Source organism: Podarcis liolepis (assembly GCF_965112155.1).
Source record: "Podarcis liolepis genome assembly, chromosome: 16".
Taxonomy (NCBI): Eukaryota; Metazoa; Chordata; class Lepidosauria; order Squamata; family Lacertidae; genus Podarcis; species Podarcis liolepis.
This window is the reverse complement of record NC_139567.1, coordinates 44,823,280-44,837,613: the sequence shown is the minus strand read 5'-3', so window position 1 is coordinate 44,837,613 and position 14,334 is coordinate 44,823,280. Positions and strand designations below refer to the sequence as shown.

At 53.6% G+C, this 14,334-nt stretch overlaps 1 protein-coding gene across 5 annotated transcripts in view; it reads left to right on the top strand.

Annotated features, from left to right (window-relative positions):
* SMG6 (SMG6 nonsense mediated mRNA decay factor) overlaps positions 1-14,334 on the top strand; it is an 86,675-nt gene that overhangs the window by 6,415 nt on the left and 65,926 nt on the right. For 3 of the 5 annotated variants that reach the window (XM_083480214.1, XM_083480213.1, XM_083480215.1), the window contains exons 3-8: positions 792-984; positions 2,315-2,425; positions 2,951-3,057; positions 3,825-3,903; positions 6,416-6,526; positions 6,631-6,816. In XM_083480214.1, the coding sequence (XP_083336340.1) occupies positions 792-984; positions 2,315-2,425; positions 2,951-3,057; positions 3,825-3,903; positions 6,416-6,526; positions 6,631-6,816 (787 nt within the window). Of the gene's footprint in view, positions 1-791; positions 985-2,314; positions 2,426-2,950; positions 3,058-3,824; positions 3,904-6,415; positions 6,534-6,630; positions 6,817-14,334 lie in introns of all 5 variants that reach the window. The other 2 variants (XM_083480217.1, XM_083480216.1) reach the window with 1 other exon arrangement.

Sequence of the window (14,334 nt, the reverse complement as noted above, 5' to 3'; positions counted from 1 at the left end):
GAACTCCGTGGAGAAAAAGGCAGAATACAAATCAATAATGCTGCCTCTGTAACATAGTCAAGGCGGCTAGTAGCCATTGGTAGCCTCACCCTCCATTCATTTGTCGGATCCTTAAGAGAACATAAAAGGAGGAAAGGAAGGCCTTTTCGCAGGTCATTGTTGCTTTTATATTCATTAGTTGCATTTTGCATTTGCGTGTCTTAAAGTGACTTACGCAACAGAAATAAAGACATTAAGATCAGATAGAAAAACAACAGTAAATGAAACCTAAAATACTGGTCCAGACATCCATTCAAAAGGAACAAGTCCTATTCTCTCTTCTTAAAGGATGAGCACAACCACCAAGGTCACGGACGTATCCAGCTGCCCTCCCAGTTAAAAACCAGAAGCCTTGGCGAATAATGTATTTTGCCTGTACTCCAAAACAGGGCGTTGCTAATTAATGGGGTTCATTGTCAGAAGATGTCCAAGGAGGCTTTAAAAGGGGGTTAAGCCGGTTAGTGGAAGACGAGAAGTCCTGTCTGTGGAATCTCTGCTTTTGCCTGGGGAGTCACAACAGTTGGGGTTGTGCTATTAATAGACTTCCCAGAAGAGGCCTCTGGTTGGCCATTTTGGGGGAAATGGCGTGCTGAACTCGGGTGAGTCTTTGGTCCAACTCAGCTACCGAGCTCCTCTTACATTTGCCCCAAGTATCATTGTGGGTCTGAGTAGAGTCCTGTGGAAGAGATGAACTGTAAGGGGGGGGAGTGTTTGAGGCGGAAGCCCCTGGGCTTAGCTGTGCCCCTTTCCAGGGTGGAGATGCTGCAGCTGTACAAGCGCTGCCTGCTGACCGACATCGAGTTTTCTGACGCCCAGAACGTGGACCAGCTGCTGTGGAAGAACGCCTTCTACCAGGTGATCGAGAAGTTCCGGCAGCTGCTCAAGGATCCCCTTGGGGAGAACGCCCAGGAGATCCGCACCAAGCTGCTCCAGATCCTGGATGAGGTAAGGACGCCTGAGGCCGAGCCCTATAGCCTGGCACAAGGGGAGGGCACCACCTCAAGGGTCGGGGTAGTACGCCTGACCCCAAATACGGTGGCTTTAAAAACACACGGAAATAAAAAGGTTATGTTAGCATGATGACCCCCTTAGGTAAGGAAGAAAAAGGTGTGTCTGTCCCCCAACACATAGCAAATAGTGTGTAAAGTCAGAATGTTTTGCAGCCTAGCCTTACCCAACCGGGCACCCCCCCCCCCTGGATATTTTGGACTACAACTCCCATCAGCCCCAGCCAGCATAGCCATCAGAGCCCAAACTGTCTGGAGGCCAGCAGGCTAGGCCAGGCTGCTGTAGCCCAAGCAGAACCTCCTGATGCCCCCTCTGCACTGTCACCAGCAACCTGCCTCTCAAAACCAGCTCCTGGGAAACCACAAGCGGGGAGAGCTCAGCTGTTGCCCTCAGCTCCTGCTTGCGCACTTCCCTTTGGGGCGTCTGATTGGCCACTGTGAGAACAGGAGGCTGGACTAGATGGGGCCCCTTTGGCCCAATCCGGCTGCTGTAGGGCTCCTATTACATTTGTACTGATGGCTTTTTAAAAAAAATAAAATGAGACAAATTCACAGGGGTGGCTAAGCCTGCCTTCTTCCTCTTCTGTTGGAGGCAGGATGCTTCTGAATCCAGTTGCAGGGGCTCACGAGTGCAGGGAGTTCTGTGGGTGGACTTTGCTTTGGGGGCATTTGCTTGTCTGCTCTGAATAGGATGCTGGACGAGCTGGGCCCCCTTTCGCCAGATCCAGCTGCATGGATTTCTGACATTCTGATGACTTCAGCTCCAAGCTGTTCACAAAGCTTCCTGTGGCCCACTGACAAGTGCTGAACGCACAAAGGCTCTGGATCTCTTCCCACTTTATGGCATAAACAACCTGTGTTGGGTGATTCCAAGGCTGAACTCTTGTTTGTGGGCACCCAGAAGGACCGTGGTGGAATCCCAGGAGCTGCTTAGTGAACCAGCTCGTCCCCAAGTCTATTCCTGGTGGCGGTGGGGGGACCCAAGGAGGTCAGGATTGCTCTGAACTGGAGGTAAAATTGTAGACTAATAGAGTTGGAAAGGAACCCAAGGGTCATCTAGTCCAGCCCCCTGCAATGCGGGAAGCACAGATGCATTGGATGCTGAGCTGACAGGCTTTGGATCAACTCCAGCAGGGCTCTTCTTATGGCTGCTGTTATTCCATCAGAAGATTCTGAATCCGGGGCATGTGTTCTTCAAGTACTCCTTCCACGTCCACTCTCTCTCTCTCTCTCCCATCCCTTTTCACTTTCTCTCTCCTGGGTCTCAGGGCAGCGATTTCTTCGACAGTTTGCTTCAGAAGCTGCAAGCGACATACCAGTTCAAGCTGGAGGACTACATGGACGGCATGGCTGTGCGCAGCAAGCCCCTGCGGAAGGTGGTGAGTCCTGGCTAGGGCCTGGGTCTGCCAGAGGGAAGCCTTGTTGATCAGGCCCTCTGGGGGTCCCTGGAAGACGGATGGTAAAGGAGACCCTCTCTTTGGGCAGAGGGGAGCTCAGAGCTTTTCCCTGGCGAAGGAAGCAGGCGTGCTGAAGCCCGGCTGTGTCTCCATTTTAAGCTGGAGATCAAATCTCCTTTTGCCCTTGTCAAAAATGGACTAGGATGCTGGAGCTGGCGGGGGGGGGGGGGAGTCCTGCCTTTTCCCATCACTCAGCAAGGGGCAGGAGCTCAATCTTGCGAGGGAGGCAGGGAACAATGTCACATCCGAGACCTGTAGAGAGGAGATTGACTTCATTTTTAAAATAACTATATGTGTGGGTTGCAAATATCCTTTGGAACACTAGACTTGCCACTCACAGCCTCCATCTAAAATACGAGGGAAGAGTTTTTGGATTCCAGCAGAGGCCTCTCCCCAGCTCTCCCTCCCTCCTTCCTGCAACTGATGGGCTTGTTTCCTCTCCCCCAGGTTAAATATGCCCTCATCAGCGCCCAGAGGAGCCTGATCTGCCAAGGAGACATCTGCAGATACCGAGAGCAAAGCAGTGACACGGCCAACTATGGGAAGGCACGCAGGTAGGGAGGGAGGAAGTCCTGGAGGGCATCTGCCTCTCTACGTCATATGCCAGGCCCCTCTGGAGGGGAAGGGACTGTGTCGCTTCATGGGGTAGAGCACCTGCTTTGTGTCCAGAAAACCCAAGGTTCAGGTCGGGCTGCGACTGTTCCTAATCAGAGAACCTGGAGAGTCAGTGTGGACAATATTCATCTGGTCCGACTCAGTACAAGGCAGCTTGCTACAATTTTCTGTCTTCAGGAAAGGGCTGTAGCTCAGCTGCAGAACACTTGCTTGGCATGCAGAAGGTCCCAGGTCCAATCTCCAGGCAGGGCTGGGGTTGTTCCCCCGCCTGAAACCGTCCTGAGGAGCCCCTCCCTCTCTCCTTCCAGGAGCCTGCAGTCTAAACGTTGAGAAAGTTGAGTAGACAGAAGGGAAGGGGCAAAAGGGTTGATGTGAGCAGGTGCAGTTACAACATACTTTTGGGACTTTGTGCCAGTGGTGGGGAAGGGGGTAAGGCTGGATAACGAACGTCAGTTTTGAGAGGAGAGCGAACCATAGCACCTCAGAGGGGTTCTTTGGGAACTTCTGTGCATGGGACGGGTTCCGTGTGGCCACACTTCAGGTATAGCTCGAATTCCAGCTCCCCAGGGTCACGCTGTCCCCATCTCTGCCACAGCCACTGGCAGGACCAAGGAGAGGACTCTGCCAGTGGCAGCCTCTCCACTCCAGGGTCTCCTGCCCCGATGCAGCCTAGCCTGCCAGTCACTCTTCTCTCTTGCCTCCCCAGCTGGTACTTGAAGGCCCAGCACATCGCCCCCAAGAACGGACGTCCGTACAACCAGCTGGCCCTCTTGGCTGTCTACACGGTAAGAGAGACGCAGGGAGGGAGGGAGCCGGGGTGGTCCAGGCACAGGAGGCTTGTGAGCCTCACGGCACCAGGAGAGGCATCGGCTCGCTTCACTTGTGAAAAATGCTTACATTTCTTAATTATTTTGCCAGTGTTTCAGATGCATGGCAGCTATTTCCCAAATTGCTAATATTTCGTTAGACGAATTAACTCAGCTGTCAAAAATAATTACTAGCAGACTTTATAAGCATTTATGAAAATGTGGGCATCACTTCTTTTTCACTTACTGACTGAAATGGATAATTCCTCAAACATCTGTCAATAAGGTTCATTAGATGTACAGAGTTTGCTAGCTTTTTATTCCTGCAGTGTGACCATACAGCACAGCTTCTGGCCCAAAGATCTGAGGGTGCTGCAGGTACCCCTTCAGGATGGAACCCCTCATTTATTTTCAGGCCTCAAAACCCATTGCAGGTGCCTTGGCATGAGGAAGCTCCACGTCTGTGGACATAAATTCGCCGGGTGAGGGTTATCGTGGACAAATCGTACATCGTGTAGATAGACCATGGTGCTAGGAAGGCGTGTCTTTGTTCTTGTGGAAGGCTAACCAATGATTAAAACTGATTTTTGAAATTTAAGTTGGCATGAGTTTTCATGCGGTTTTAGTCTGTCATTATTTTAGCTTTTCAAAAAGTCTTAAATTACTGTTACTATTTTTTTCTTGTTGATAAGTTTCTTGTTTCTCCCCCTTTTTTATAAATCTTTTGGGTTTTTTAAAGCAAGGAGTATCTAATTGTTATTAAATTAATTAAACCATCTAGACCAGCTGCTGGGTAGCCAAGGTGCCAGGTTTGTGTGCAGAATGTCCCAGGTTCAAAGACTGGGAAGGACTCCCTGCCTGAGACCTTAGAGAGCCACGGCTGCCGGTCAGCGTATACAGCACTGAGCTAAGCAGACCCAGTGGTCTGACTCTGTATAAAGCAACTTCTTCTGCTCTAAAGGATGCAGCCCTAGATGTGACTGAGTCACATCTGTGTGACTTTGACAGAGACGGGGCTTCCTGCTCCTCCCCCCCCCATCAGCGTAAGGGGTGTCCCAGGAATATATATGCCATTTATTAGGAGCCACACACTTCATTTCTGATTGAGGTCCTTATTAGCACCACTGGAAAACAGAAACACTCTGTGTCGGTCTCCCCCAACCTGGCGTCCCTCCTGATGTTTTGGACTACAACCCCCATCAGCGTTGGGTGGGACTGATGGGCGTTGTAGTCCAAAAACTTGTTAGGGTTTCAAGGTTGGGAGAGACTACTCTCCATTCTCTGAGCTAGCAGGAGTTCCTTTGCAAGAGAGTCTAGATCCGTGGTTCCCCAAGCCCTTGGTTCTAAAACTCATTCTCAGGAACCCCAACCCTATAAAAGCATCATTCAGAATTTGCACAACCCACTAAGGAAGATAATAACACAATGAAATTCACTAAAGAATATCACGTGAAAAATATTTTTTACGCATCCTTACAAAAACATTTATAGTATAAAATATTACTATATAATATTAATATAGTACATTTCCGAGCACAATTCAAAGTGTTGGTGCTGACCTTTAAAGCCCTAAATGGCCTCAGTCCAGTATGCCTGAAGGAGCGTCTCCACCCCCATCGTTCTGCCCAGACACTGAGGTCCAGCGCTGAGGGCCTTCTGGCGGTTCCCTCGCTGCGAGAAGCCAAGTTACAGAAAACCAGGCAGAGGGCCTTCTCGGTAGTGGCACCCGCCCTGTGGAACGCCCTCCCACCAGATGTCAAAGAGAAAAACAACCAGCAGACTTTTAGAAGACATATGAAGGCAGCCCTGTTTAGGGAAGCTTTTAATGTTTGATGCATTGCTGTATTTTAATATTTTGTTGGAAGCCGCCCAGAGTGGCTGGGAAAGCCCAGCCAGATGGGTGGGGTATAAATAAGAAATTATTATTATTATTATTATTATTATTATTATTATTCACCAAAAGAGCATGAAGCTCCACCTACCACAGACGTCCGGTAACTAAGGCATAGGAAAATTACCAATCATTGGCCACCTTGTGATAACTCAGAATTGTAAATCCAGACCAATGTGGCTAAAAGAAATAGCAGTAAAACTCTCAGTGTAAAGCCGCTCACTAGCTACAATGGCTCTGCTCTGCCTCCACGGTCAGAGGCCGCAATGCTTCCAGATTCCACTTGCTGGAGATTACAGGAGAGGATCCTGCCTCCTGGTTCCCTACAGGCAGCTGTTCAGCCCCTGCGAGAACAGGATGCTGGGCCATTGGCTTGATCCAACAGGCTCTTCTTACGTTCTTAGAGTTTTGCCCCTGGCAAAGAGCTTAATGCTGCGGGGCTTGTGTTTGTTGCAGTCCTAGAAGCTTCATCTGCCCCTCTCCGTCCATTGCCACCTCCCCTTTCTCAGCAAGAAGGAGGGTGTTCCCTTAGGACCCCCCCAGTCGCCCCTCTCTAGGGTCCTGTCTTGTAAGGGGATCTTCCTGTTCTTGTCTCCGCAGAGGAGGAAGTTGGATGCGGTCTACTACTACATGCGCAGCCTTGCGGCCAGCAACCCCATCCTCACTGCCAAGGAGAGCCTCATGAGCCTCTTCGAGGAGACCAAGCGGAAGGTAAGGGGTGGGGGGAGGGCCGCGGACCCCTTTCCTCGCCCCCAGCCTCCCTCTCTGCCCAGGAGCCCCCACCCTGACCACGGCGCCACTCCCTCCCTGTGCAGGTGGAGCAGAAGAAGAGCCCCAGCCGGCAGAGCCAAGGCAAGAAGTCGGCCTTCCGGCCTTCTGGGGAGGATGCCACCCGCCTGGAGCTCTGGATCCACCCCTCGCACCCCCACGCCAGCCAGGGGCACGAGTCCGGGCGCGACTCGGAGCAGGACAACGGCCTCGGCAGCCTCAGCCCCAGCGACGTGAGTACCGTCCGGGCGGCTGAAATCCGTGTAGCGTCATGTAAGGAGTGTTGCCCCTTGTGGAATTGGTTTGGTTATTGCATTTATGCCTCGCCTTTTCCTCCCAGGAGCTCCCAGGATTCCCCGCTCTCCTCATTTAATCCCCGCAACGACCCCGTGAGGTGGGTTAGCCTGAGGGCCTCGGGCTGAGCTTTGTGGCTGAGTGGAGACTTGAACCCTGGTCTCTCCCAGGCCCTCGTCCTCTGGCACTCTCACCGCTGCACCACACGCTTTCCCAGGATGGGTAGATGAGCGTGTATAAATACGTGTGCAAGTCGGCCAAGAGGAGCTTCTCTTGCCGGGCTCCCTCTGGCCACTGGATGGCGCTGCTCTTCTTGCTATGCAGGACAGGCTGACATGTTGCGGGGGGGGGGGGCGATGAGAATGAGGATACAACTTGCAGTGATGGGTGGAGGGTGGTTTTTTGGTGGGGAGTGCCTTGGCCCTCCCAGCCTTTGGAACGACAGTGTTAATTGAGCCATGGGCTGCGCTGGCACTTTGGGTGCTGGGTGGGTGGGCTGCTTTGCTCTGGGTGCTTTGGCCTGAGAGATCCCTATTCCAAGGAAGCATCTGGGCAGAAGCAAAGGGGCAGGTTGGCAGGAAGGAGGCAAACAGAGGGTCATGGGAGGCACATGGGCTGAGCTGGGCAAGAAGACGGGTTAGTGGCTCCTATTCCAACTAGCTCAGTGTCACCTACACAGACTGGCAGCAGGGTTTCAGGCAAGGAGCATTTCCCAGCCTTTCTTGGAGATACTGCCAAGGATTGAGCCGGGGATCTTCTGCATGCCCGGCAGGGGCTCTCTGCCCCTGACCTCTAGCCCTTCTTCTGCCTCCTGCCGGGGCCATCAGTGTCACACAGGAGTCGGTGCTCAACTGTCACTTTAAGCCTTTCGCCCGTTGGGCTCATGGAGGTTCCCTGGGGTGCCTGGCTTTCATAGAACAACAGAATTGTAGTGTAGGAAGGTACCGTTTGGGGCCATCTAGTCCAGCCCCCTGCAATGCAGGAATCTCAACTAAAAAATCCCTGACAGATGGCCAGCAAAGCTCTGCTTAAAAACCACCAAGCAAGGAGAGTCAAACACCTCCCAAGGGGAGTCCCTTCCACACTCAAACAGCTCTTTCTTCATAGCACTGGAGCCCGACCTCGGGGGGGGGACTCCCCCTCACTCCCCCACCTGCCTAGACTTGCGCGTTCCTGGGATCCCACTGACTCGGGGTCACCCTGTGGGCGCCCTGCCGGCAGGGACAGCGCTGTGCTTTTGGCCTGCTGTGCCAGGCCTGCAGAGAGCAGTTGCCGAAAGCCCTGGAGGTTGACTCAGCGAGCGCTGGGGGGATCCCCCCTCCTTTCTGTTTGCGAAGCAGGTTCCCAGGCGAGAGAGAGGGGCAGAGAGAAAGACTCTGCTCCCCCCAGCCTCCTTCGCTGGTGCCGGGACGGGCAACCCAGAATGCTGCTGGGTGTGCTTCATCTCTCTCTCTCTCCCCCTCTTCCTCCTCGAGCTCCTTTGACCCGGTCACCAAAACCACCCCTCAGCTTTTATTTTTACACCCGGCCCGTTTTTGTTTCGAGCCCTGAGGTTTGGTCTCTTTCCTCTAACGGAGAGAGAAGTTCTCCGAGGAGGAAGCCGCGGGTGCCAGGCTGCAGTTGGGCTGGTTAGACGCGGAAACCACATGCCCGGCCCCCGCGGGCTTGGGGACGTGACTCTCGGCACGCAGCGCCTTGCGCTGGAGGCAGCGCCTGGCTCACCCCCGTCCCCTTCCGCCTCCCAGCCACCAGCTGCACCCACCCCTCCTCCCTGGTGCTCTGCGTCTCGGGAGCGAAACAGGCTTTTGGGGAAACTGTCCCACCGAGCGCCGCTCCTGCTCCCTGCTGGGGCTGAGCTCCTTGCTGCCTGCAGCCCTCTTCAGGGCAGCCTTGCGTGGAGCCTGCCCCCCTTCCCCTTCCTTCCGGCCCCACTTGACCTTTCGCTGCCACCCACAAGGAGGCCGGGGTGAGGTGAAGCGAGAGTTTCCAGGCACGCAAAGGCCAAAAAAAGAGAAAAGAGGCTCAGCGTCTTAATTTTAAAAGTGAGGAGAGAAGGCAGGTTGCTGTGACTACTGGGGAGCTGGTTGGCTGGAGAGGTGGGCCGCTGGGCATGGCAGGAGGGTGCCAGGCTCCCTTGACCCAGGAGAGGACCAGGCAGGATCCCATTCTGCAGAGGCCCTCAGCTCCAAGGGCTGTGCAGGCATTTGCAGCCACTTGCATTGTGGTTGTGTTGTGGTTGTGTGTATGTGTGTAAACTGAGAAACTGTCCCATTTTTGTGCCCTGGTTGTTGGCTTATATTTGCTCGTTTCTTCTCTGCATCAACTTGTGGGGAGTACTCTGTAGATCACAGAATCCCTCCCTTCTGGAGCCACAGCCACTCAGGGTCCTCCCCCTTCCCTCTCTGGATTCTGATTCCATGCCCTCCCTCAATGTTCCCCACATGCACCCCAGTTTATCAATAATCATCAGGACTAGGAGCCTATTTTTTCTTTGAAAGAAGGAACCAAGAGGTTTAGGATGTTGCATTCTAGGGCCAGTAGCAGGTTGTTCTGCTTAATGTGGAAGTGCTACAGTTTGATTTTTTTTAAAGTGAATAACTAAATCACGATACATTGGTTTTATTAATTTATGTATTAAAAGATATGCACCCCGCCCTTCATCACAGGATAATCAGGATGGGTGACAATAAGTGCACCATATTCTGATTTCCCCCCAAAACATCATTTGTGAAAATGGGCTTGGAATTCCAAGTGGGAAGAACACGGCGGCTGTTGCCTCCGGTTCCCCATGCCCCCTGGGGACATCTGCGTGGCCACTGTGAGAGCAGGATGCTGGGTAAGGGGGCCTGATCCAGCTGCTGCTCCAGGCCTCTCCTGATGTTTGTGAGCATTCAGGAGGTTGGAGGAAGCGCTGCTCTCCTGGCCCACCCATTTCCCAAGGGAGGCCTGATGCCTGCTCTGGGAAAGGGTGTCTGGAGGGGCTCTTGTGCCAACCGGTCAGACAAACACGTCTCTCCGCTGAGCCCGGCTGGGTTTGTCCCTGGGTGCATCTGCTCCCTTCGCTCCTCCTTGTTACTTTTTTTTTTTAGCAGCCACCCAAACTGCCCCCCCACCGTGACATCCGTGGCGCTGCTCCCTCCCCTCCCGCATCCGGTCCCCTGGCAAAGAAACAAGCCTTGTCCTTCCGCTGCCCCGCGCTGGTTCCGCCGACCCTTCTCTGCTCCGCAGATGCGTCGCGGCTGCCGAGGGGAAAGTTTGCCTCCTCGCTTGATAAAGAACAGATACCAGAGTGCTGCTTCCAAACCTGAAGTAACCATTTTTAACTGGAAGCAGCCTCTCCTCCTCCTCCTCCTCCTCCTAATCCCAGCCCTACCGGAGCAGCTGTGCTGGAATCCTGCCCTTATTTGGTGCCTGCCCTCCTTCCCACCAGGGATCCTGGGGCTCAGGTGCCGAGCGCAGAGCCCCAGCCCCCCGGATCGGGGCCAGATGGATCGGTGCTCAGAGCCGGGGCTGTTGCTGCTGGTGGCTCCTCGGCACAATAGCTGCGCTCTGCCTCCCCTGTGGGAGACACAGACGCCTCCATATTCCTCTTCCTGGGAGTCGCAGGCGAGGAGAGTGTTGCTGATTCACTTGGGTCCTACTTGCTAATCAGAGGATGTTGTGTTCGATGGTCCCCTTTGGGGGGACCTCCTGCAGGACTCTTCCTAGGTTCCTGTAAAGGATTAGGCTGGTGGTTCCCGATTGGGGGGGGGGGGCTTCTGCCCCCTTGGTTCCATAAGCTCAAGGCCCCCTACCCTACCCCATAAGAAGCATTATTCAGAATAGTGACATGCGCAACACACTCTGGAATATAATTACACAATAAAATTCAAAGCAGTAACAATTGCTTGCGCATTTTTTTGAAATCCAATTACAGCTAGCTAGTTTAATTATTATTTCAACAAAACTGATGAACCTAATCTTCTGAAAGCAGCCTTTCGAAGTCTGATAACCATTTAGCTATTGGGAGTTTTTAATGTTTGAAGTTTTACTGTGTTTTTGTATTTTGTTGGAAGCCACCCAGAATGGCTGGGGCAACCCAGTCAGATGGACAGGCTATATAGTTAATAAAATTATTCTTATTGTTAGCAAGAGTTTTAGATACCACATTCAGGAGCGACTTCACCATTTGGTAAATTCGTAATGTGATGGCTGACCTTGTGCCCTTATGTCCTTCCTATAGATATGGCATTGCTTTTATTCATATTGCCTGCTTTGGGCGCTTCCCCACCCCCAGAATCAGAGTTACTTAGAAAAGGAGCTCGTGGCGCTCTTGTCACCATCAGTCACACTCAAGATTGTACAAACCTCCCCTAATCAGCTTTCCCTGGGAAGTTTTGCTGCAGGGCGGCACCCAAGTGTTTCAGATCGAAACGTGTGAGCGGGTGAACGATCTTCAGCCTTATCGCTGTGTCTTTCTTTGTATGCTGCTTTCCCCTGACGGAGCCACGCGCAAGCAGCTCATGAGAACGCACAGATTTGAAATAAAACAACATTCCAAGACAATGCATTAACAGTTGCAAAGCGAAGCGCAATGTAAACGAAAAGCCACACAAATGTCCAGGCCTGGGCTCAGCCGAGCTGCCCCTCCGTACCCCCCCCCCCCCGCCCAAACAACAAGTGCCGCCCGTGACCTCTTCCTCACTGAGGACTAGTCTGCTTTGGTGTGTTCTGTATGGGGTAGCAGGAGATGGGGGAACCCCCTCTGCATAAATGGGTTGTTGAGGCAATGAGAAAGAGCAGCCACTGGGCTGTCTTCTTTGCTCTTCGTGTTTTGCGGAGGGGGGCACAGGGGGCGCATTTCTCATCCCTCCGCCGCTTTGGGGAAGTGCATGTGTCCCCCCCCTCCTCCCCCTCGCCTCACGCAGCCGCCGCAACCAGCAGGTGGTGCCACTTCCTCTCCCGGGGGCTCCGTTTCCCTCTGGCTGTGAGAAGCAGGAGGTTCCCAGGGGGGGCCCTGCCGGCAGGTGAGTCACGCCAAGAGCACAACCACGCAGAGAGTCATTTGGAGAGCAGCCGCTGGCCTGCCCTTGAACCTTCCCACCGGCCTCTTCCCAGGGCTGAGCTCATCGGGGTCACGCGGGAGGCAGGAGGCAGGCACGCACGCACGCTCGGAGGGAGCCGGGAAGGGGCTTTCCTTGCCCTTCTGTTCCCACCCCAGAGCACCACCACCATCATCATCGCAACATTTATATTCTGCTTTTCCTCCAAGCAGCTCAAGGTGGCGTGTGCGATTCTCCCCCACTAGCATAGGAATATAAGAAGAGCCTGGCGGCGGGATCAGGTCAGTGGCCCACCGAGCCCGGCCTCCTCTTCTCACAGGGGGAGCCCCCAAGCACGACCCCACCCCAGGAGCCCTCTCCCCTCCTGCACTGTTCAGCAACTGCTGTCCGGAAGCCTCATGGCTGGTTGCCATTGATAGCCCTCTCCTCTTGCGTGAATCTGTCCAACCCTCTCTTAAAAGCATCCAAGTCGGTGGCCATCGCCGCTGCGTCCTGCGGCAGAGAGGACTTCCTTCTCTCTGTCCTGAATCTTCCAACATTCCGCTTTGTTGGATGTCCACAAGTTCTCATGTTATCCTCCCAACAACCCTGTGAGGCAGGGACTCACCCAGGGAACTTCAGGAGGCTGAGTGTCAGGGGATTTTGGACCCTGGCCCCTCCCAGGTCCTAGCCCAGCGCTCTAAGCCCCGGGGTAGCCAACCTGGTGCCCTCCAGGTGTTTAGGACTGCAACTCAGCCGGAATAGCCAGCATCCAGGAGTGATGAGGAGTTAATAATAATAATAATAATAATAATAATAATAATAATAATACCACCTCACCCATCTGGCTGGATTACCCCAGCCACTCTGGGAAGCTTCCAGCACATAAAAAACATAATAAAGCATCAAACATTAAAAGCTTACCAATGCAGAAGTCCTGAACCCCCTGCTCTGACCACTGCTCTGCACTGCTTCTCTTCCATTCTTCCCAGGTTGCACCCCAACTATCTGAGGCTTCACCTATATTTAATTTACATCCCCTTCCTTTCCCCAAAGCACTTGGGGCAATGGACACCTGTCCCCCACGTTTCTCCTTGCACCCACCCCTGCAAGGTAGGCCTGGCCAAAGGAGAAAGCTGGTGGGTGGCTTGAGGTCACTCAAGGAGTTTTGTGGCCAGATGAGGGATTTGAACTCGGGTCTTCCCCGCAAGGAGCCGCATTGACAGGACTTGCATGCTCTGTGTGTGTCCCTCCCTACTGGAGGAATTGGTTGGGTCCGACCCCCTGCCACCATGCTTCAGGCATTGCATGGCAGCCTGTTTGCAAAATCGAGGAGGGGCAGGATATGGGATTCCTGGGCCAGTTACTGTCTTGGAAATGGATTTGTGCCACAGTTGGGTCAGTGCAGAAGAGTTGGCAAAGCAAAGGGGGGTTGGTGGTGGTAGAATATGTCAAAAACAGAGGAAAACCCACCTTGATTCTCTCTGTCTGGCAGCCTTTCCTCCATGTGCAGTTTGTTGTCGTTCCAGTGAATGTATTGGTTTTAATACATTGCTCTGTTTAGTTCAGTGGTAGAGCGTGAGACTCTTAAATCTCAGGGTTGTGGGTTTGAGCCCCACGTTGGGCAAAAGATTCCTGCATTGCCAGGGGCTGGGCTAGATGTGCCTCGGGTCCCTTCCAACTCTACAGTGATTGCCCCTCCCATTCAGCCTAAGAATGACCTTCGCCTCAGGCCAACCCTGTGGGATGCCCTCCAGCAAACTGTAGTTCCCAGGATACTTTGGGGGAAGCCGTGACTGTTCAAGTGGCTAAGAATGCTTTACGGGGATGGTGTGAATCACAGGAGGGGGAGAGTTGTCGTTGCCCAGGCCCCACCCTCGGGCTTCCCTTTGGGGTATCTAGAAGGCCACTGAGAAGCCTGGACTGGATGGGCCCCCTTTGGCCTGCTCCAGCCAGGCTCTTAGGAAGCCCTATTGAGAAAGCAGAACCTCCATCCATGCCCAGGGACAGTCTGCCTCGGAAAACCAGAGGATGGGGACAACTGGAGAGTTGCTGCTGCTGGGCTCAGGTCCTGCTTTGGCCACTGAGGACAGGTTGCTGGCCTGGCCTGACCCAGCTTCAAGGCTCTTCTTAGGTCCTTACGTGTTGCCCTCGCATTCCCCTCTGGAAAGTGGCGGTTGGTGGGCACCCCTGGGATTCCTTGCACACATGCTCCTGTCGCTTGCAGAGAACCTTGTCCGCCAGCAGAGGGTGCCGTGGGCCTAGCACGTCTCCCCCCTCAAAAAATGCAGCTGTCTGGCACTTGCCCTCGCGCTTGGAGGGCCGGGGCACAGACATTTGGTTCCCATCTGCCGCCCCTCCACCCCCCTCTGCACATCCCAGGCCAGGTTATCCTGTCACCCGGGACTCTGGGCTCGTTCACAGGAAAAGGGAGCG